The 21,730-nt window shown below is 35.0% G+C and overlaps 3 protein-coding genes across 4 annotated transcripts; all 3 read left to right on the forward strand.

Moving 5' to 3' along the window:
• The first annotated feature begins 3,813 nt into the window (after nt 1–3,813).
• On the forward strand, nt 3,814–6,092 carry LOC130987895 (uncharacterized). Of its 2 annotated transcripts, XR_009089873.1 has the most exons (5): nt 3,814–4,144; nt 5,031–5,129; nt 5,223–5,331; nt 5,408–5,623; nt 5,791–6,092. XR_009089873.1 is itself a non-coding variant. In XM_057911597.1 (4 exons), the coding sequence occupies exons 1-4, from the start codon at nt 3,882–3,884 to the stop codon at nt 5,504–5,506; spliced, it is 570 nt and encodes a 189-aa protein (XP_057767580.1). In that variant the 5' UTR covers nt 3,814–3,881; the 3' UTR covers nt 5,507–6,092. The 2 variants fall into 2 exon arrangements, 1 of the variants encoding a protein (XP_057767580.1); XM_057911597.1 differs by having other exon boundaries at nt 5,408–6,092.
• Nucleotides 6,093–7,144: 1,052 nt separating this feature from the next.
• On the forward strand, nt 7,145–11,711 carry LOC130987897 (long chain base biosynthesis protein 2a). Its single transcript, XM_057911598.1, has 12 exons — nt 7,145–7,446; nt 7,567–7,632; nt 8,094–8,182; nt 8,445–8,590; nt 8,670–8,794; nt 8,873–8,966; nt 9,068–9,231; nt 9,519–9,680; nt 10,213–10,339; nt 10,440–10,606; nt 10,898–11,005; nt 11,328–11,711. The coding sequence occupies exons 1-12, from the start codon at nt 7,321–7,323 to the stop codon at nt 11,421–11,423; spliced, it is 1,470 nt and encodes a 489-aa protein (XP_057767581.1). The 5' UTR covers nt 7,145–7,320; the 3' UTR covers nt 11,424–11,711.
• Nucleotides 11,712–12,511: 800 nt separating this feature from the next.
• LOC130987898 (V-type proton ATPase subunit C-like) lies at nt 12,512–19,601 on the forward strand. The gene is made up of 11 exons (XM_057911599.1): nt 12,512–12,928; nt 13,092–13,160; nt 13,253–13,380; nt 13,479–13,578; nt 14,128–14,195; nt 15,404–15,545; nt 15,773–15,889; nt 16,027–16,152; nt 18,504–18,587; nt 18,695–18,774; nt 19,230–19,601. Exons 1-11 carry the CDS (start codon nt 12,809–12,811, stop codon nt 19,324–19,326), a joined length of 1,131 nt encoding a protein of 376 aa, XP_057767582.1. The 5' UTR covers nt 12,512–12,808; the 3' UTR covers nt 19,327–19,601.
• Nucleotides 19,602–21,730: the final 2,129 nt, after the last annotated feature.

Raw genomic sequence — 21,730 nt, forward strand, 5'->3', positions numbered from 1 at the left:
ATTCCGCTATGCTATCCTCCAAAAGTCTCATGATAGCTCTTCAGATTCCGCTGAACTCCGTAGCTCGGGTTATATCCTTCGTCGACCGCCCTATCTCTGAAATCTGAATCTCCTGAAGCTCGATTTTTCTTGATTTTAAGCCTCTCGAAGACCTCCTTGAGAATTATATCGGCGATCACCTTCACCTCCAGCTTCGTGAACTGCCTGAATACGTTCATCTCGTCCAATCTATTCAGAAAAAAAAAATTTTCTGCAAAACTACATAGAAAAATAACAAAAACCGATCTTCTCAATATTAATATTAATTCTGTAAATAATAAGATCCCAACCAAAAAGTCAAGGTTTCAACTTTCAAAGAATTAGACACAACAAAGGAATGTCCCCATTTGAATTAAAAACACTAAAGTAAAAAACAAACAAAAGGAACGAAAACAATTGAAAAGGTGTAATCCATGCCATAAACTCAAAGAACTCATCAACTCCATTTTCGTGCTCCGCCAACATCGGCCGTACATCCTGCTGTTCACGAGCCGCCGGCGAAAATCGAAGGGAAGATGGTGAGCGAGCGACGAGCCGCTGATGAAAACCGAATGAAAAATATGAATAATTGAGGAGCCGCCGGCTGAAACTGATTAAAAGAGTTGAGTGGGTAGGGTTTGACGAATGATTGAAAATTGGTGTTAGTGGAGGTGGATAAATCCTTCATTATTGGAGCAAAATTGGAAGCCGAAATTGATGGGATTTGATTTTGAATGGAGGTGATTCGGTGGGATAAAAACTCTTTTTTACCCTTCCACCGTGTGAAAACACAAAATGGGTGATGAGAAGTTTCCAATTTGTTTTGATCTTCACCGTTGGATTTCTAGTAATCTAGGGTATATATTTATTCTTTATTCTTAATACATAGGAAATTCTTCATTGATCTTAACCCTGTTTCCATATTCTTATTTATAAGGTCAACTTAGAATATCTCCACTTCAAGTATTTCACCTTTACAAAACAATGGGAATATTAAAGATGGTCCATAGAATGTTAAATTGATATATATATATATATATAGCTATTCAATAATGTTAAATTGATATATATAGCTATCCAAGGAAGGGATGGGTTAAAATCTATGAGATTTCATGTTATTTTGCTATTTGATTTGAATATTGTTCATAGATTATAGTTGGAATTACTGGAACAAACTGCAAGAGTAAGGTTTTTATTGTAGGGATAAATTGCGTCATTTTTTTTGGTCACTCGTTGGCACCACAGATTTTGGAAAGAATGGTACGAATGGGTTCCAAGAGGTAGCGCGTAATACTTGGAACGATTGATATGAGTTACTATTTCATATCATTCGTTCCAAGAACTGGCGCACAACCTCTTGACAGGAATAGTACGAATGATCCTATTCGTCCCAAGAACTGGTGCACATTAATCTCCTAGCACGAATGGTACGAATTGACCAATCAAGAATTGGGGCCTCACAATCACTAGCCAATAGGCTTTTCTCTCATGCATTTCTTCGTTATTCGTACAATTCGTCCCAAGAATTGACGCACATTTAATACGAGTCAGGCACGTAGCGTCCTTGGCACGCCTAATACAAATAATCCTCTTTCATATCAAGTGTACCATATATTTAAATTCGAAATATAACTGAACAAAATATTCGACTAGATCTGAAAAATAAGTTTTTTTTAGAAAGAAATACAAAAATCGACTGCCTAAACACCAAATATACTTGAAAATTTATATTCGAAATCCTCATAAATTAAATATACACATAAATTAAGCAGAATCAAATTCCAAGTGGAATGCATAATTCAGAATTACAATATCTATATGTTTATCTCAATCCCAGCCTGCCCTTATTGTTTACCTGCATTGCTTAAGCAAGAGGTCTAGTTCCAAATTATAATCAAAAAAATATGTAGAGTAACATTTGATTCATTTTTCCCTAAAACACCCAAAAATAAAACCACAAAATCACTTGGACCTCAAGTGGACAATTTCTATATTCTGGAAGCACTAGGATGCAACTGAGTTGTCAATTAGCAAAGATAAATGCAACAAAGAGTGACAAAGATTTGAATGAAAAGTCAACTCACATAGCTGGCTTATTCACCCATCTCCCATATAGAATCTGATCTCTTTCACCTTTTCCAATCTCCACCCTAGATGTATATATATATGTTGTGTTTTTAATGAGAAATTGCAGGCAAAACACAAGAGGGAGAAATTTGAGAGATTATATAGGAAGAGAGGCCTTGTATGAAGATGAAGAGCCTCTCATTTGGTAGCCAAGGATGACTTGCCTAAATATGATTTATGGCTTCTCATCAAATGTGAAGAGCCCTAATTAGGGTTTCTAGGCGTCGTCCGTTGGCTATTCAAATAGGTTCTTATCTTTCATGCTAGACCTTTTCTTCCATGCATTTCAAGTTGAGTCCTTGGTCCGTCCACGAGCTCATCTATTATGATATAGGTTATAGTGTGAATGTTATTTTTCGTGAAAAATGAGAATAATGAATAAGTCAGTATAAATCCATAAATAAGCTGCTCTTGTAATGCAACGTATTCAAGATAATATGGTGAAATTTGCGCCCCCTCCAAGATTGGAATTTAGGTTTGAATGGTTATTTGTGCATTACAAGAGAAGCTTATTCATATATTTTTCTCATTCTTGCTAAAGATAGCATTTTCACTGGATTATTTCTCCCAATATATATATATATATATATATATATATATATATATATATATATATATCTTGCATAAATCACATATTTTACTAACATTATACTCTTAATTTGGATGTATTGGTCGTATTAATATAACAAAATATATATATCGATACCTCGTTGTGCATGTTAGCTACGATCAATTATGGAGTTTTGTCAAGAATGATTGATACAATTACATAATTAATAGCTATAACTTAGTTTTTTTATATTCTATTTCCAACTTTAATTATGAGTTATTTTCTAATGAATAATTACATGTTACGTGCGACATATGTAAAAGTTATGAGGAGTTTTATCACAATTATAAAGAATTCTTTAAGATGTAAAAGGATTTCTTATATTAAAATAAACAAACCTAAGTATTATTAAATTACTAAACTATAACTAAAATTAAATTATATACAAAATGTTATTGGTATATCAAAATTTTGTAGAATATGCATTTATATAAGTAGTAATAATGATAGATTAAGAGGTAATATATTGAAGCAAAGTAAGATATATATATATCATGTGACATTTCTATAGGACTTCGGCAGGTTAAATTTTGGTTGTTCCTATATTTTTTAGGTTGAATTAGAATATTAGTCGAATATACGATTGCAAAGAGAATTATTTTTACATGATCATGATTCCTCATGATCATTTTGATTAATTTGGTGCAATTTTAGCCCGATTATTGACTTGGTCAGGATCAACTAACATATTCATTGATGTGGAAGAAATATGATATATTCACAACAACGCTTTTAAATTTAATCTTAATACTTTATAAAATATATGTGGTATCATATCCACATAAATAATGGATAACAAATTTAATTAATGCACTTTTAGTGTATCATGAATAAATTATAAAATATTATGACTATATTATTCGATTCTTGTCATTACATCATCATTGACCGACTTCACAAATTGATAGAAATACTTAATCGAATTAATTAACCAACATATTTAAAACAAATTTCCCAAAATAACAAAATCTCGCAAAGCATTAGATGCTTTTATTTATTATTAAAGTAATAAAATAAATAGTATAAAATGAATACACCAACATAGTGAGAATTGATGGGCCATCAAGCCCATATCCTAGAGTGGGCTTGGCCCATTTCGGACGATATAAAGGAAGACTTCGTACCAATGTCCGTACGAGTCGAGGCGACTGACAGTGAAATCTTCCTAGAAAACGAAGGAATACAGTTTGAAATTGAAGAATCAATGGCGAACTACTTGCCATCGCCGATCGTCGCCGTCGCATGCGCGATCTCAATTCTTTGTTTGTCTTTTGTGGAATCCGCAAATTCACCGTTTCTCGTGGCTCATAAAAGAGTTTCTCACACGAAGATGAATTCGGATTTGGAGCGGGTGTCCGTCTCCATCGACATTTATAACACTGGATCCGAGTACTCCTCTTTTCTCTCACTTGCATTTCTTTTAAGAATGTGTGTGGAAGTGCGCACAACAAACTCATTTTTTTCTCCAATTTGGTAGTTGATTGCTGAAATTGCTCTTGTGATTAGAACGCTTGTTGCTAATCGTTTTGTTATTTACCGTGTAAATTTTCGATTCTATGATCGATTTGTAGGCTGCATTTTGTTTATGTTCATGTTGTGTGCTCATTTTTTTCATTCTATATGTGATAGATTTGAAGAAATGCAAAGAAAGGCGTTAGCCTATGAACAGTTTGATTGATTTTGGTGCATTCATACGACGTTTGTTTGTACTCAAAACTCGTATTGATAAAATTGTAAAAGAAGAGAGAAAAATATTTACATAAAATCAAATAAGTAGCTGGTTTTTATTTGTTTCCATAATTCACAAAATTAATCTTTGACTAAGCAAAATCGGGAAAAGAATTGAGATTTCTTCTCCAAAATCTGATTTACACAATCACTTAATTATGTTGAATTCAGTATTTAATTTTGATTTATTTTTCAAATCTCAACATTTCGATATGGATTCTGGCAACAGTTGAATGCATTCCAAAAGTCTTCTTATTAATTGCTTGCTTTGAGATGTATCCTTATGTTTACAATATCGTAATAGTTCATTAGTGAGATGATGCAGTTGATTATGCTAAACAAGTTTTTCTATTTTAGCTGCTTGACACTTCAAGAACAATGTCCAACCTCAAAAGGATTTCACTCCTTTTGTTTGGCTCTGAGTGGAATTGCCAAGATTAGGAGTAATTTGTTCTCACAATAACCAGCATTTTGTTGAGCCTTATGATTTACACATGATTGAAACATTGAATCTAGAAAGTAATAAGATGTGTATTATCGACTGCAGACCTGCCTATGATGTTACACTCTATGATGATAATTGGGCTGAAGAGGTTTTCAACACTGTTATTGGAAATACATCCAAGACTTGGGAAAAGCTTGATTCGTAAGCTTCCAAAGTTTAGAACTTATGTGTATACAGTTCATTCGTTGACGTTTTTCTTTTATTGATTTGAGGGTTGTTTCCATTTTATCTCAGCGGTTCCCTTGTGTCTCATTCATTTGAATTGGAGTCTAAGGTGAAAACTGTGTATTACGGGACACCTGCTTTGATCACTTTCCGCATTCCCACAAATTCGAAACTGCAGGTATGCTCTCTCCAAAACTGAGTTGATCAAAACCGATTCGGTTATAAGGCCTGTGATCTGATTACTTTTTACACAGGAAGCATATTCAACTCCTATATTACCAGTGAGAATTCTTTCGGAATCAACTGCTGAGAACACAATTGAAATTGTAATATTCTTCTACTTGCTATTATGAAGCTTTATTGTTTCATTTCACCTTAAATGGGGATTTCATATGATACTGACTTGGTGTTTACCCTCTTGTTTCATCTGTGCAATCATCTCTTGATGTGCAAATATTATTCAGGCAAAGGTAACAACTTTCTTTCCTCACAATATAAATATATCTTCGACTGTTATCTGCCTATTAGGCCAATTATTATAGACCAATGTGTTCTCAAATGCAATCAAAAACTTGCAAAAATTGTGCAGGTTCTACTTCAACATTTTCTTCTAATCTTGTTGTATCCATCTCTGCAGATGTTGTTGGCGAAGTACGGCTCACAAATTTCAGCGGTGCTTATCATCATCATGTTCGCGAACATCATCCGTTCTCCAACAAAAGCAAGTGCTGGAAAGAAGAGGCACTGAATTGCCCACATTACCAAAGGCACTGATGCTGAACAACCAGATTCTTTAGATCAATTTATACTCTGCAGATGATATTTCTAATGAAGTTTAATCTTAACATTCACTAATTTTTATCGGCAATATAGATCACTTGGTATGACTAGAGATTCTCTGAGTGTTGTGTTATATAGCATGAAATTGAAGCTTATTTATATGCTCTCCATTTGGAAATGATTTGAACAAAAATAGAATGCCTAATACCGTTTGGATCAGATGGCTCGAAACCAGTGGAAAGAAGAAATGAAAAAGAATAGTCAGGAAATATTTTTGTTCAATTTTTTGTTTTGTTTTTAATTTAAACTTTGAGTGTTCGTAAATTTTGCATTTTGAATTATTTCTTCTATAAAAGTGTGATATTTTTTCATTTTAATCTATCTATATAATAAGCATAGTGTTTTTATTTTGGCACACATGCCCTTATATTTTCAGCTTCATTCACGTTTAATATTTACCAAAGAAGTCATCTAACAAGTCATTTAACTTGTTTATTTTATAGATTATGTAAATATAGATTTGTACCATATTTACAACAAAGGCCTATAACTTGGTTATTTTAAATCTATTTTTTAAATATATATATATATATATCAAATTAGAGCTCGTATCATAATTTTTAATTTAACATGTACTTCCTCCGTCCCATAACAAGTAGTATCTACATTTTCTTTTTGGGCCGTCTCATAATAAGTGTACTTTATATATAAAAAAAAAAAGTGAGCTCCACCATATTTTATCTACTCCCTCCGTCCACGAAATGAGTACCCATTTGTGGACGACACGGGTTTTAAGAAATGTATGGAGTGTAGTGTGAATAGTTTAAGGGTCCCACTTTTTGAGTGTATTAATTAAAGAGATGTGTGGGGTACACTTGTCAAAAAGGGAAATGAGTACTCATTTTGTGGACGGACGAAAAAGGAAATATGGGTACTCATTTCGTGGACGGATGGAGTATATTCTTTAATCATCCCATCTAAATTCTCGTATCGAAAAAAAACAATGTTTATTGCATACTGCATTTCTTTTAAATTGGGTATATGAAATCAAAAAATTGTCATTGAAATTAATTAATAATTGAATTTTAATTGAAAATTATTTTTTTAATATATAAAGAAGGATAAATATCCAAAATTGATAAAGAAACAGCAAAATAAAACAAAAATGTAAGAAAATCGATAAACCCCAAACCGCAAAAAAAAAAAGAAATTTCAAATCAGTGAAAAAGAGGTACGGTCAGAATCAATCTCCTTCCTCTTTTCTTATTTTTCTTCCTCTCTCTCTTACATACTTTTCTCTCTCTATCGGGATCTCAGCCGAGGGGGCTCCGATCCTCTTCTCCTTTCCACGCCGCAGGATCAGATCGCCGCCGCCGTGGATTCCAAGATGATCACAATTCCTTACATCACCGCCCTTACCACATACTTCAGCTACGGCCTCCTCTTCGCATTCGGTCAGCTCCGCGATTTTTTCCGAAAATTTTTCGACTGGTGGTCCAAGAGCAACCTTCAGGTATTCCATACTGTATACCTTGAGCGTTTCAGCGTTTAGTTATTCGTAAGCATGAAGTAGTTTTTAAGAAGTTTGTCTGTGGGATTTGGTTTTGATATCATGTGTTTTTCATTGTGGAAGGGTTACGCGCCAATCTGCTTGGGGCTTGAGGATTTCTATATTCGGAGATTGTATCTACGGATTCAGGTTCGCACTTTCTTCCTGTGTGTGTGTATTATGCATAGGCTGCTGGCTCTGTAAATAGAATCTGGATTGTTTTTTTTTGTTTGATTTTTGGGGATCTTTAGTGACACACATCTTGTGAGTGGTGGTACTTATTTAGTTCTTTTGTTTAAATTTTCATTTTGGTTGAATGCCAAATGCCTTGTCTGAACAAGATTTTATGTTCTCCTTCAATGGCGAATGCTAGAAAGTTTCATTGCAAACCTTAATTAATTCTGTAGCGATAAAGAAAAGTAGAGACGATATGAAGTGTCAAACTAGTAACAAGGTTAATATATGGCAGTTGATCTCCTTCAATTGGAGTTGATATTCGCAAAAAAAAAAAAAAGGAATCTTTATTGGTGTAGAATATGATTATTTCTTTTAGACATCATCAGAAGCTAAAAGTATGTGATTACCCCAAGTAATATCCATGTAATTTGCAGGATTGCTTTAATAGACCAATATCAAGCTCTCCTGATGCTTGGTTCGATGTGGTGGAGCGTATCTCCAACGACAACAACAAAACTTTAAAGTAAGTATCTGTTTGCTGGTGTTACAATGTGTTGCTTTTTCTCTTTTTCCTTTTACTTTTTACTTAATCGCTTTCCGGTTCCATAATTTTATTTTTGAACAAAGCTATCTTTATACGATAACAATTGGCATCAAGTTGTTATGGCACCATATGGAGGTTGAATTAAAGAAAATCAAATATTGATATTTCTGAAGCATGGTTTCCCTATGTAAAAGCTACTATTTTTTGGACAGCTATTCTGAGTAAAAACTATTTTATGCAGGCGAACCACAAAAGTGAAAAGGTGTCTGAACCTAGGATCTTATAACTATTTGGGGTTTGCTGCAGCAGACGAATACTGCACGCCACGTGCAATTGAGACATTGAAGAAATTTTCCCCTAGCTCCTGCAGTACTCGGGTTGATGGAGGTAAAAATTAGTTTGTTAGCTATACCATGATTTATATTGCTCTTAATGTTTATAGTGATAAGTAAATCTATGTGATCAGGCACTACCACGTTGCATGTGGAATTAGAGAAGTGCGTAGCTAATTATTTGGGAAAGGAAGCTGCTATAGTTTTTGGCATGGGCTATGCCACAAATTCTGCCATTCTTCCTGTATTAATGGGGAAGGTACGCCAGTTAGTTAACCTGGTATTATCCGATGGTTCTATTTTGTCAATGGTACTTATTTTATTTCAAAATTTACAGGGACGTCTGATTATCAGTGACTCTCTGAATCATAACTCTATTGTTAATGGTGCTCGGGGATCTGGAGCCACTATACGGGTTTTTCAGCATAATAGTATGTCTATAATCCCTCATTTTTCTTCTAAACTGAAATATCTGGAAAGATTATCGAATAATTTAAGTGCTTTATTTTATTTTTCATCATCCTTTCTTTAGCACCGTCCCATTTGGAGAAAGTTCTGAGAGAACAAATTGCTGAGGGACAGCCAAGAACCCACAGACCTTGGAAAAAGATAATGGTCGTGGTGGAAGGAATCTACAGCATGGAAGGAGAACTGTGCAAGCTCCCTGAGATTGTCGCCATATGCAAGAAATACAAGGCAATTATCTAAGCAAGGCAGCTTCCTCTCTTTGTTCAATAATCACCAATTTTCTATTTTACATTAAAGAAAACTTAAATATCTTCCATTTCAAACTTTAAATGTTTTGATACTAATGATCTTTGATAAGGTTTCTGTTTCTTCTTGTAAAGAAATTCGGAACTTCAGTTTCTGAGGCATGCTACATGTTAACTCATTTAATTATGTTTTTGCTATTTCCTAACCTGCATTTCTTCTACAGTTTTACATCTAATCTATTCTTTTCATTTGATTTTTCTTTGTAACAGGCATACATTTATCTAGATGAGGCACACAGCATTGGAGCTGTTGGGAAAACTGGAAGGGGCGTCTGTGAGCTCTTAGGTGTTGATACTGCAGATGTAGATATTATGATGGGAACTTTCACAAAATCATTTGGATCGTGTGGTGGCTATATTGCAGGATCTAAGGTGCTTTTCATTATAACCTTTCAGTTTTCCTGTAAATGTGGCAGCATAGTGTAATCTTAAACATCGTAGTTGTGAGCTATACAATTTTGTTCAGGCTTCTGACTATATACAAATATATAGCATATGATAATATAAAATGCTTGCTTCATAAGTGCTTTTCCTTTTTTGTTTCCTTGGATATTCAGACATAATTTCTTAATTAATGTCATTTCATAATTGCCTGATGTCATTCTATTTTGGAATGTCCACAAAAATAGTCCTATTCTATTTATAGATACTATCCTTACCCTTAGTATATCAACTTATTTACATATTCTAACCACGTATGGCCCACCACTTCACTCACAATACACTCGACGAACGTGGGTCCCTTTCTCCACTCACTATACAAACTACAATTATTAAATCCCTTGCCACTCCCTCCTAGGACTATTTTACAAGATGAAAGGAGTATATGTGCATACCATCATAGTGAACTCTGTTATCATTTCTGTGACCAAATCGTACACGACCACGTCATTGTTTTTTGCAGGAACTTATTGAATACTTGAAGTATACTTGCCCTGCTCATCTTTATGCCACCTCAATATCGCCACCTGCTGCAGAGCAGATCATTTCTGCCATTAAGGTTATTCTTGGAGAAGATGGTTCCAGCAGAGGTGGAATTTGATCTACCTTTAGTTGCTTGGATAACTGTAATGTCTCACTGCTCTTATATTATACTCGATTGTGAACTTATCAAGTATTTTGTTATGACAGGGGCTCAGAAACTAGCCAAGATACGGGAGAATAGCAACTTTTTCAGATCTGAATTGCAGAAAATGGGTTTTGAAGTTCTTGGTGATAATGATTCTCCTGTCATGCCCATAATGCTCTATAATCCAGCAAAAATTCCTGCATTTTCACGAGAGTGCCTGAAAAGAAATGTACGTCTTTTGATTTATTCAGCTTTATTGTTCCCCTGAACCTTTTATAAGCCTAGGTAACGCTTCTCGCAAAATATGCAATGACACAATAAAATATTTTACATTTCCCAATGTATTTTCTTTCTAATAGATGACATTTTCCAGTACAATCTTCTTCCAAAATACCCAAAAGCTGGCGAAATATTCCACATACATTTTGCATTTGAGTTTGTTTAGTTTCACAAGCAAGCTCTTTGATTGTTTATTTCTAGTGTGTTTTTATGTCTTCTTATGTTCTCCACCACCATGTAGGTGGCTGTTGTGACTGTCGCATTTCCTGCCACACCTTTGCTTTTGGCACGTGCACGCATTTGCATCTCTGCTGCTCATTCAAGGGAAGACCTTCTTAAAGCTTTGGAGGTCAGAGTCTTATCCTCCTATGCTGTATACTAATTTTGTTCTTTCCTTTCTCGTGTTTCCTCCTACATGTTCCTTCCTAAATTGCCCTTGTCGTTTGACCACCGTTTAATAGTTGATTCAGTAGATTTATGTTATGGAACTAACTCTAAATGGCTATGTAAAAAATGGTGATTGGAAACCATGCTGTTCGTGTGCTTGACGCATAGGTCCTGAAGATTTTGTAGACCAAAGTTGGGTTTATCATTTGACTTGTCTGAATTAGTGGCTATACGTCACATGTTGTGGTTCGTAATTCATCCAATCCACTTGGTTTTGATATCAGGTAATCAGCGAAGTAGGCGATATGGTAGGTATAAAATACTTTCCCGCCGAGCCAAACAAACAGCAGCTGGAAGGAGACAGAGTTAAGCTGGAATGATGAGAAATCCTTCATCAGTGAGGTTGTCAAAGTCTCCCAAAGTAGTTTCTGTTAGCTTCATAGTATCTATCATTCACTACTTCCAGTTGGCTCTGCACCTGACCTCTAAGTTTTGTTTCCATTTTTTGTACATAAAGCTGTATGTGGTTTTGTTACTAGTGTGGTGAGTTATACTCTTTTGTGTCAGAAACAGACAGCTCTCTTTGTTTAATTAGCTACAACATGTATAGCCTTACTTATGGAAAGTCTTTGATACTTACTCTCAGAAAATCAATTTTCTTTCTGTAAGTTTCGATGTGCCATTTATTTCCATGTAAAAAGGTACCTGACATTTCTTAACAATTTTTCATTATCCACAATCACATTATCTTGTGTTATTCAGATGAAATGTGAATTCTTGAACACATTAACAAGATGAAGCTTTGTTATCTGTTTCCCAATTCTTTTCTGATACTCTCTTTTTGCAAATACTGAAAATTACAAACCTTAGTCAATAAAAAATTAATAGCAACATGCATTATAGAAGAATTAAATTAAAGGTAAGTGTGCAACCGATACAAATGAGTCAGAGAAAAAAATACGAAGAAAGTTCAATAGCAACTAACCTTCCGATGAAAGGACACATCTCTTTTGCCATAAGAAAATATCTGGAAAACGTGATCAAAAGTCACGACATTAGAAATCAGTTATTTAATTGGTGATATAAAAAAGAGGTGGTCTCCTGTACACCCGAGTGTATCGTACATTAGGGTTGTATCCGACCCGATCCTGACTCAGTTGAATTATTCTGACCCATTTTTTTCTTAAAATGACACTAACACGAAATGACAATTAACACGATTTTGAAATAACACTAATACTATTTTGTTTTACAAATGACATTATTTCGAAAATGACACTAACACTATATCGAAATGACACTAACACTTGACATTTGAGTAGGATAGTCCAGTTGGATTAAATTCGAGTCAGAATTCGGGTTAGGTACAATCCGGGTGTACCGACTACCGTACACTTGGGTGTATAGGAGATTTTGTGTATAAAAAATATGAAAAGATGATGCTGCAACAAAATGTTTCAATAGTGATATAATTTTTGACAAACAGTGATATTTATAAGTCGTTATCGAAATAATTAAAAGAAGAAAAATTAAGATAAACAAAATATGATAAAACATTTTGTTTAGACGAACAACGTGACAAGAAGCACGATCACAGCATAGAAACGAAATTGGTCGAAGAAATGGAAGCGTGATTACTCATCAGATCAGCAGCCACTATCCCATCCTTCTTCGCATCTCCAGCCCTCCGATAAATTCCCCCCAAAAGTGATTCGCCACTTTTGCATATAATTTGATTTGATTCAATAATCAGAAATTCGCGGCAATGACGACTCGTTACTGGGCGGCTTCTCTCCCCGTTGGCCAAGGCTCGTCGGCATCTTCTTTGTGGAGCCGCCTTCAAGAATCTATCTCCAAACAAGCCTTTGACACCGCTCTTTATCGAGTAATGATTGATTTATCATTATGTGCAATTCTGCTCATATTTGTCTATTTTTTCCTGTGAGCTGCAGATCTAATTTGGGAAAAATTACTTTTTTTTACCACTTAATCGAGTAAAGTTCGTTTTTTGTTTGGGTCACGCGTGTGGTTTTTATTGGATTTTGCAGTTCAATATTCCGAATTTGCGCGTAGGCACCCTGGATTCGCTGTTGGCATTGAGTGATGATTTGTTGAAAGTGAGTTGTTTGAAGAATTTAAAGTTATTGTGTCTACATTGTTTAGGGATTTAGGAAGACAGTGTTGTTGGATAATGAGTTTTATGTTTCAGTCGAACAACTTCATTGAAGGGGTGTCGCACAAAATCCGGCGACAGATTGAGGAATTAGAGAGGTTGTCTGGGGTTGTTAGTAGCTCTCTTACGGTTGATGGGGTTCCAGTTGACTCTTATCTCACTAGGTCATTGTTCTTTCTTTAAATTGGACTGATCATATGTTCAACCGCGCGTTCGACTATGTGAGTGATTGGGTTTTGTAAATATTTGATGATTGGTGTAGGTTTGCATGGGATGAAGCAAAGTATCCCACAATGTCACCTCTTAAGGAGATTGTGGATGGAATTCATGTACATATTGCTAAAATTGAAGATGATTTGAAGGTATGCTTGCTTGTCTAAACTTTGATATTTAGGTCTCAGTGGTTTGGTGAATAAAAAAATATCCTTTCTTCAACACTAATTATGTTGAAATGCTTCATCATTGAAGATAGGAGTTATGTGATGTATCTACTCGGTGGTTGATTTTTATAAGTTGTGACTGGAGGATATAATCTTAACTGTAACTATTACCAGATGAACCTCACCTTTTAGAGATATGTCTAAGTTTCATATGAACTCGATTTCTTCCCCTTACCGCTGTTTGTTATCTGGATATTCTACAAGGCTGAGTTAGTCTATATACCTTCTTTTTGGTTAAACTCAAGATGCTATTGTCCATGGACTAAAGCACATACGTGTTAAGTTACCCCAGGTTCTAGATAAATTTCCGGACTTTTTCTGTTTACTTAGAAAGTTCTTGCAATAGTATTCTCCCTCACACTCATTGTATCGTTCCCTATTCTTTCTGTGTATTTACAAATTCAATATATAAATCTATCATCTCTAGCCTTTTACTAAGCATGTTACTGCTGGGTGGATTTTATCTCACAGGTTCGGGTTGCTGAATACAGTAACGTGCGCAGTCAACTAAATGCCATTAATCGAAAGCAGGCTGGAAGGTATTTTGTTGACAGGAATCATTGTGATTTAGGATTTTGGCATCACCTGCATGTGTTTTGGCAAGGGCATGGTCTTGTTGCAAGATATATGGTGTACTTTTCAAATAAATGTATGATGTTTGCATTTATCTGATTCCTACAAACTAATGTTTTGCAAAGGGAACTCGTGCTGCTACCTGATTTGCATGAATGCTCTAAGCCTCCATTTTCCTTCTAGTCAAATAATTGGCACAAATTGTAGGAGAAACTCCATTTTATATGCATTACTTTCCTTTGGTATTACCAAGAATTATTTGCTTATGAAACCCACGTTCTTGGAGCTTCTTTAGAGTACAATACCCTGTTGATACTTGGAGAAGTCTGGAAGCGGCGAAACTACAGTTCTTAATAAATTTTAGCCCTTCAATTGAGCAAAATTTAGGCACATGTATATATCACTATCAACTTACGTTCTTTGGACTTGGAGTAACCACTTAATATCCAGTCTTGGGTGATATTTTGCTTGAAAAGCTAGATGCATAAATGAAGCATCTATATAGATAGATCATGGATACTATTATTATTATTATTTGTCCACATTGGCTTGATTTAAATTTTAAAGTTACAGAATTTTGAAGATATGAAGATATTTAAGGAATGATGGGCTTTATTATGGATGAATAGAAAGAGCTATAAGTCTGAGATCAATTTCAATTGGAGGATAGCCTGGTCTTCAGCATTTTAAACATCACAGATGGGCTTATCATATTATAGGTGCAAAACTGATACTTTGCCTTCTATTTCTACCTACACTATTCTTTTCTCCGTCAAGAAATTTCCTCAATTAAAACTAGTGACAGATATGATACAATCCGTGTGTCACCTTTTACAAAGCATATTTACTTTATCTGCAAGAAACAAGAAAGATTATACATCACTTGGAAAGGGAACTTTGTAGTTTTTATAATATACGGTGGTTGACAGATTTGGTGTCAAATAAAAACTTTGAAGTAAGTCGTACATTTGGTATTTCCTTTTTCTATTGGATGAAGTTTTGAATAGTTTAACTATTGTGCTCTCTCTCACTCTCTCTAACAAACACTCATTCTCATGCATGAATATACTATGCTTGAGCTGGGGCTGGAATACAATAGCGGCATTTCTTAAAGACTGCCATTTTAATTGAGAATATGGACTCTGTTGCAATTAAGTCAAAGCTAATTTTGCAGCTTAGCTGTTCGTGACCTTTCCAACTTGGTGAAGCCACAAGACATCGTTACTTCAGAACACTTGACAACTCTGCTTGCAGTTGTTTCGAAGTATTCACAGAAGGATTGGCTATCAAGCTACGAGACACTCACAACTTATGTGGTAAGTGCTCATTCAATGGTTATGAGGCTATCATGTTCTTCTCTCTCATTTGCATTCTAGGGGCCCTCTTTACATTTCAGCATTTATTGCCACATTAACATAGTTGGTTGCAGAAATTCCAAGTCTTCTCCTATGACAGACATTAAATTAGCATTTTGTTTACTTGGTGGCTGTTTACTTATTTTTTCTTGAAATTGAATTCCTATTGATAGAACTGATTTTTTTAGGCCCCCAGATCCTCCAAGAAGCTCCATGAGGACAATGAATATGCTCTATATACTGTAACATTATTCAGTCGAGATGCTGACAATTTTAGAACTAAGGCACGCGAAAGAGGTTTTCAGGTGAGGTTGCAATTTCTTATGCATTTTGTTTCTGCCAATGCCTGCTGTTATCAGCATCACCTCACAAGTATTTGTGGTGTTGCGAATTCATGAGGTCTGGAAGGATTCTGCACTGAATCACATTTTATGCAATATAGGTTCGTGATTTTGAATATAATCCAGAGACACAAGATTCTCGAAAGCAAGAGCTTGAAAAGCTGACGCAAGACCAAGAGACATTGAGAAGCTCTTTGTTGCAGTGGTGCTACACCAGTTATGGGGAGGTATTTGTTTCACCATCTATTAGGCTAAGGATTTAATTTTTTTGTTTCCAACAAAGGGAAAACGTACAAATCCCTACACTATTTCCTTTGGTCGAAGTTGCATTGAATCCTGTTGCAGTGTCATCCAGCCTGAACTTTTGAGGAAGGTGCATCTAGCCCCCATTTGGACGGAAATATTATTGTCGTTAAAGGTGCATCTAGCCCCCTGAGTCCGATAAGAAAATACATGTGATGGAGTGAAGGTACAATAAAAAAGATAACTGATATAGAACTGAATAGTAGCCAGAAAACTCAACCTCGGAACAGGTCCACTGTCCACAGGAACAAATCTTCCTGCCAAACCAAAATCATTGCCAACAATAATGATCTCTTGATGATCAAAGAAACCCTAAAACTGACTCTTTATACTACTTGACTTAGGCCCATGCAAGAAACCTTTATTGGACTTAACTAATTACGGGAAAGCAAAAGACAACTCTAACTCAAAAACTGAAATAACAACTTTAGAATATAATAATCAACTTCTGTCTCTTCCTTCGCCTTTCGTACAATTTAAGAACTGGTATACCCGGCCTGTCTTTACCAACATGCTAAAATACAAAAACTGCATAAATTCTTTCACACACCACATCATACTGAATGATGTTATTTTGGTATGAAATAGTATTAAATAATAGACTTTAGATGTCATGAGACTCATGATTCCGGTGGTGGTGATGGCGATGGCAAAACCATGTTCCACGCCAGGCCTACTTTCTCACCCGACCACAAGCCCTCGCCCACCCAATTAAAATACTTTGATCCATTTATTATAGTTGAAAGCAATTCACACGTGCCAGCCTGTAGTAATCCCTTTCACTTTTTTTTTTTGTCTTTTTTTTTTGAGTTAGGGTAAGGGGGCGGTGGGGATTGAACCCTGGACCACTCTCCTAACACACAAAAGGTCTTCACCACTTCGATGTCTCCGACCGAAAGGACGTAGTAATCCCTTTCATGGATCCCTCTTTAGGGTTTTTAAATTTTCTCACTGTTTTCCACAATTAGGAGAGAAAATGAGGAAAGAAAATCAAAAACCCCTTTTTTTCTAGACTTTCTTTGTTGGGATAATTACTATTTAACTCACGAACTTTGACCCACAATTTGACCTTACTTGTAAAACATAACAAACAAGTACTCAACCTTTCATTTTTTTTTTGCAATAAAACCCCCCACCCCAAAAATTGGCAACCCAAATCTTCAAATTCTCTTATTTTGAGATATTGATTTAAGAAATCAATGTTTGGGCTTTGACGAGCTTGAGGAGATGAATATTTTGACATATAAGACATCTAGTACTTGCTTACGTCGATGAATTTCGATATCCAGTTTAATGGCAATTGTTGAAAATTCATTCGACAAAATTTTTCGTCATCAACAAGTATTGGATGACGACCTATATACCGAAGTCTTTGTGGATTTTTTAATTTTGGACCAGAACGACATTGTTTGTTGTGACGTTGCATGTGAAAAAAACCACATAGTCCTCTATGTATGGCATCCATTTACATATAAAATTCCAGCGACCACGTGGGATTTCAGGTGCCGAAAATTTCATCTCAGGATATAGTTGTTCAAATGTTGAAAGGTAGATATTAATTTGTAATTGTTTAAAAATATGAACGTTAGGCCATAATCTGATATTTGTCCCAAGTAAACTGTATCGCATCTTCATATATCTTCACTGCAGATGATATGCTGCTCTCATTATGAAATTTAATAATTTACGATCGCTGTACTTCACTGAGGACTCTAGATATTCCAACTGCAATTACTATCCTGGGGTGCCCTTGTATTATATTGTTACTGGCTAGTTATCGACTTCAAGAGCTACAAGAATCAAATAAGACCAGATTAATAGGTGTAATTAGATTTATCCAGCTTTATATTTTATATATAGGCATCATACGAATAAAGATATTCAACCTCTATGCAAGTTCATTTTCATATATTGGAATTGTCCCTCTTCCTAAGAGAATTCAATGTTTTATTGACATTCAAAGATAACATTTTTAGTAGTCCGTAGCGTAAGTTATATTTTTCAGCTTGACATGCTAATGCCATTTACTGTAAGATGCTAACATGTTTATTTTTGGTGATTCGTGCTACCTAAAAAATCCAAGGACGGAAAATAGATTCTTAATACTTGAATTTCAATGTCTTGCTGCTCTTACCCACAAATATAATACATATGCACCACATGCTTACATACCCAAACATAAAGGGTTTTAAAAATGCTAGTAACAAAAAAATGTTTCATAGTTATTCAGGATTCTTATTTGGATTCTTAAATTCAATCTTTATTTGCTCGACAGGTCTTTAGCTCCTGGATGCACTTCTGCGCTGTACGTGTCTTTAGTGAAAGCATCCTGCGATATGGTCTGCCGCCATCATTTCTGGTAAACAACCTATCCCTCTAACTTCTATATCTTTGTCCCTTCATTTCCCTTGGATGCACTTGACAACGTAGTGTATGCTGAGAGGCTCTCTAAATTTTCTATTTCAGTCCGTTGTGCTGTCACCATCTATTAAAAATGAGAAGAAAGTTCGATCCATTCTGGAGGGATTGTGCAGCAGTTCAAATAGGTACTATAGTTCACCACTGAGCTTTGCAATTAAATTCGTTTCTTGGCAAGGTTATTGGAACTTGTGAATCATGTGCTTTAATCATATCTGGAGAATGTTTCGGGCATAAAATGTTAAACCATAAATTCATGAACTTTGGCATCTTCAGAGTCTAGATCGATTAGAAGTATCAAATATTACATTCATCTCACCTTGTCTTCATTTGTAAAAAGATGTAGAGGAAGGGACAGACGTAAACCTTTGCATGTTCAACACATGCATAGCATTTACTGCGAAACGATTTGGCATTGGTCCACCTCTTGAAGCAGATGCATTGTTTCTCGTTTTACTGACTCCAATATGCTCCTTTCAGAATGCACATGTTTTTATGGTCCCGGGACATATGAGCTCCAATATTTTTCAAAAGAGAAACGGTTTTTGTTGATATGCGATTTGTCTTGTTTGTGTGTGTGCAGCACATACTGGAAAACAGAGGATGAAGGAGGGATGGCCGGTTTTGCAGGCGACGCAGATGCTCATCCTTACGTCTCCTTCACAATTAATCTCATCTAGGCTGAGTCACCGGTGCTATGGTCCATTCGCCTGGCCTTCACAAATAAGGACCGATTCTACGCTTGTATAATAGAGTAAATTACCCGATTCATTCCTTCTTTAAGAATTATCCGTTGGCTGTCGAACATTAGTACGAAGCTTTGTCATCGCGTCCTTTGTTTGCACGAGAATCTGTTGCTGTAGGAGATGTATCTCCTCTCGTATTTATGGTGTCGAATGTATTTAATCATCACTTGAGAAATTACTAGTGAGAATAAACCATTTTTCCGACCAAATTGATATGTAGGCATTCTTTACCTGTCTGTGTTGTTTTAGCTGTATTTTCACAGTTTCGATTGTCCCAATAAAACCACAACATAAATAGTGTTGAATTTCTCAGATTGTGACTTGATGAGGTGAATATGCATGAGGTATGTCTTTAGATGATACCAAGGAAAAATGTGTTCACATTCTCAACTTGCCAAATTGCTCTCTCTCTCTCTCTCTCTCTCTCTCTCTCTCTCTCTATATATATATATATATATATATATGTTGTCATTTTGTGTGGAAATAGAGGGATCATGATGAGGTAGCACAAGTTGAAGCCCAAGTGTTTATATTGTTGCATGCTATTTTTGCCTCCTTTGACCATTTGATATAGTAGTATTTAGAGAAATATACGAGTTAAATATATTTGTTTTTACAAATATAGAAAGTAAAGTTAATATTAGAGTTGGCCCTCTCAAGGCAATAATGGTAGTGGTCCAAATACGGCCTTAGCGGTTCTAGTTTTCCACGTTTTTCAATACTATCAAAATTCTCATCATTGCCTCAACCCAATCTTAACCCCATATTTATTCCATCATCAAGGATGCGTTTACTTTCATGAAAAAAAATATATATATATTTTTACTCACTTTCACCATTTTCACATGATTACAATGATGAAAAATTTTCTAGGGCAGTCAATTTTCTCTCATTTTCTCTCCAATGTTGGATAATATTATCCTAAAGTAGGAGTGTGAAAGTATTTTTCAATATTTTCTCATCTTTTCAATCTGGTAAACATATGATAAAAAAAAATGAGAAAAGGATAATATTTTCTCACATTTTCTTATTCATCATTTTCCAATGAAAATTTTACAACCAAAGTAAACGCACCCTAAGAGGTATTCAAGATTACTATTCCTACTACGGTGCCTACTGCCTACTCATTCATATATTAGGGTAGAAAACATATATTCTCGCTGTCTCATTTGATTTAGTCTATATTTGTTTTCGGATTATCCACTTAATTTGACATGTTTCCTTTCTTGATAAAGTGCATATTTTTACACTGCAATGTTACTATCTTAAATAACTGTGTCGAAAAGATAAAAGACCAAGTGAAATGGGACGATGTGAGTTCTTTTTTTTTAATCATTTTTTCACTATATTCACATGTTTTATACGGTAGATAATTTTTTCCGAGCAACATGGAAAAAAAATTCGAGCAACTCATTTTGCCTCATTTTCACTCCAATTCATAATAATATTATCATGGGATAGTAGCGGGATAATATTCTGTTCATATTTTCTTCCCTAGGGAGAGGTTCAAGAAAGAACCATAAATAAAAAAAGACCGGAAAACCATTTTCAGCCATTCGATCATCAAGATCTACGGTGGATGCATCATCTTGTTGGATGAATGCAGATCCTGGGTTCGAATCCTGAAGGGAGCATTTTTTTTTATTTTTTTAGTGCATTAATTTTAACAGCGAATGCATTAATTTTTACAGTGGATGCATTAGATTTGATGGTTCTCCCGTTCTCACAAATAATGTAGTTATCTCTAGAACCACACCCTATATATATATATATATATATATATATATATATATATATATAGGGAATGAATCAATAAAGAATGCTAAATGTAGAAGGAAACAACGAAGGCTGAATAACTCAATACATTTACTGAATAAATCACGCAAGCGTATGAACGAAAAATGTACGTGTTTATTCAGTAAAATAACTATTCGTGCGGTCGCGTGATTTATTCGGTAAATTTATTGACTTATTCAGAACGAAATATAGTTACTTCTTCATATATATATATATATATATATATATATATATATATATATATATATATATTCAAGATTGGTCATATCCATATGATCTAATTAGTGGATTGGATTTGGTTCTTAGTTAATTGTCAATAGACCTCACCCCCGTATGTTTGTATATGGATGTGTTTAAAACAAACAGTAAATATCTTGTATATGCATGGAGTATTTGGTGGCTCTTAACAATGGCTTATTTCTGTCTAGACTAGTATGTGGTATTGTGTACTCAAAACTATTAAGATATAGTATTATGGCACGAGTCTTTTCTAGCGTGTTTTTGTCCTCACTCGCACGCTCCCCGAAAAACTTCCCAGAGG

The sequence above is a fragment of the Salvia miltiorrhiza genome, chromosome 6 (genome assembly GCF_028751815.1).
Source record: "Salvia miltiorrhiza cultivar Shanhuang (shh) chromosome 6, IMPLAD_Smil_shh, whole genome shotgun sequence".
NCBI classification, from domain to species: domain Eukaryota; kingdom Viridiplantae; phylum Streptophyta; class Magnoliopsida; order Lamiales; family Lamiaceae; genus Salvia; species Salvia miltiorrhiza.

Bases quoted from the DNA above. Each gene is read 5' to 3' on its own strand.
- LOC130987895 (XM_057911597.1), top strand. From the start codon at position 3,882: ATGTCCGTACGAGTCGAGGCGACTGACAGTGAAATCTTCCTAGAAAAC. The intron at 5,130-5,222 runs GTAAGCTTCCAA...ATTTTATCTCAG, and splicing joins ACTTGGGAAAAGCTTGATTC to CGGTTCCCTTGTGTCTCATT. The intron at 5,332-5,407 runs GTATGCTCTCTC...CTTTTTACACAG, and splicing joins CCACAAATTCGAAACTGCAG to GAAGCATATTCAACTCCTAT.
- LOC130987897 (XM_057911598.1), top strand. From the start codon at position 7,321: ATGATCACAATTCCTTACATCACCGCCCTTACCACATACTTCAGCTAC. The intron at 8,795-8,872 runs GTACGCCAGTTA...CAAAATTTACAG, and splicing joins TTCCTGTATTAATGGGGAAG to GGACGTCTGATTATCAGTGA. The intron at 8,967-9,067 runs GTATGTCTATAA...TCCTTTCTTTAG, and splicing joins ACGGGTTTTTCAGCATAATA to CACCGTCCCATTTGGAGAAA.
- LOC130987898 (XM_057911599.1), top strand. From the start codon at position 12,809: ATGACGACTCGTTACTGGGCGGCTTCTCTCCCCGTTGGCCAAGGCTCG. The intron at 13,381-13,478 runs GTCATTGTTCTT...TGATTGGTGTAG, and splicing joins GTTGACTCTTATCTCACTAG to GTTTGCATGGGATGAAGCAA. The intron at 13,579-14,127 runs GTATGCTTGCTT...TTTATCTCACAG, and splicing joins AAATTGAAGATGATTTGAAG to GTTCGGGTTGCTGAATACAG.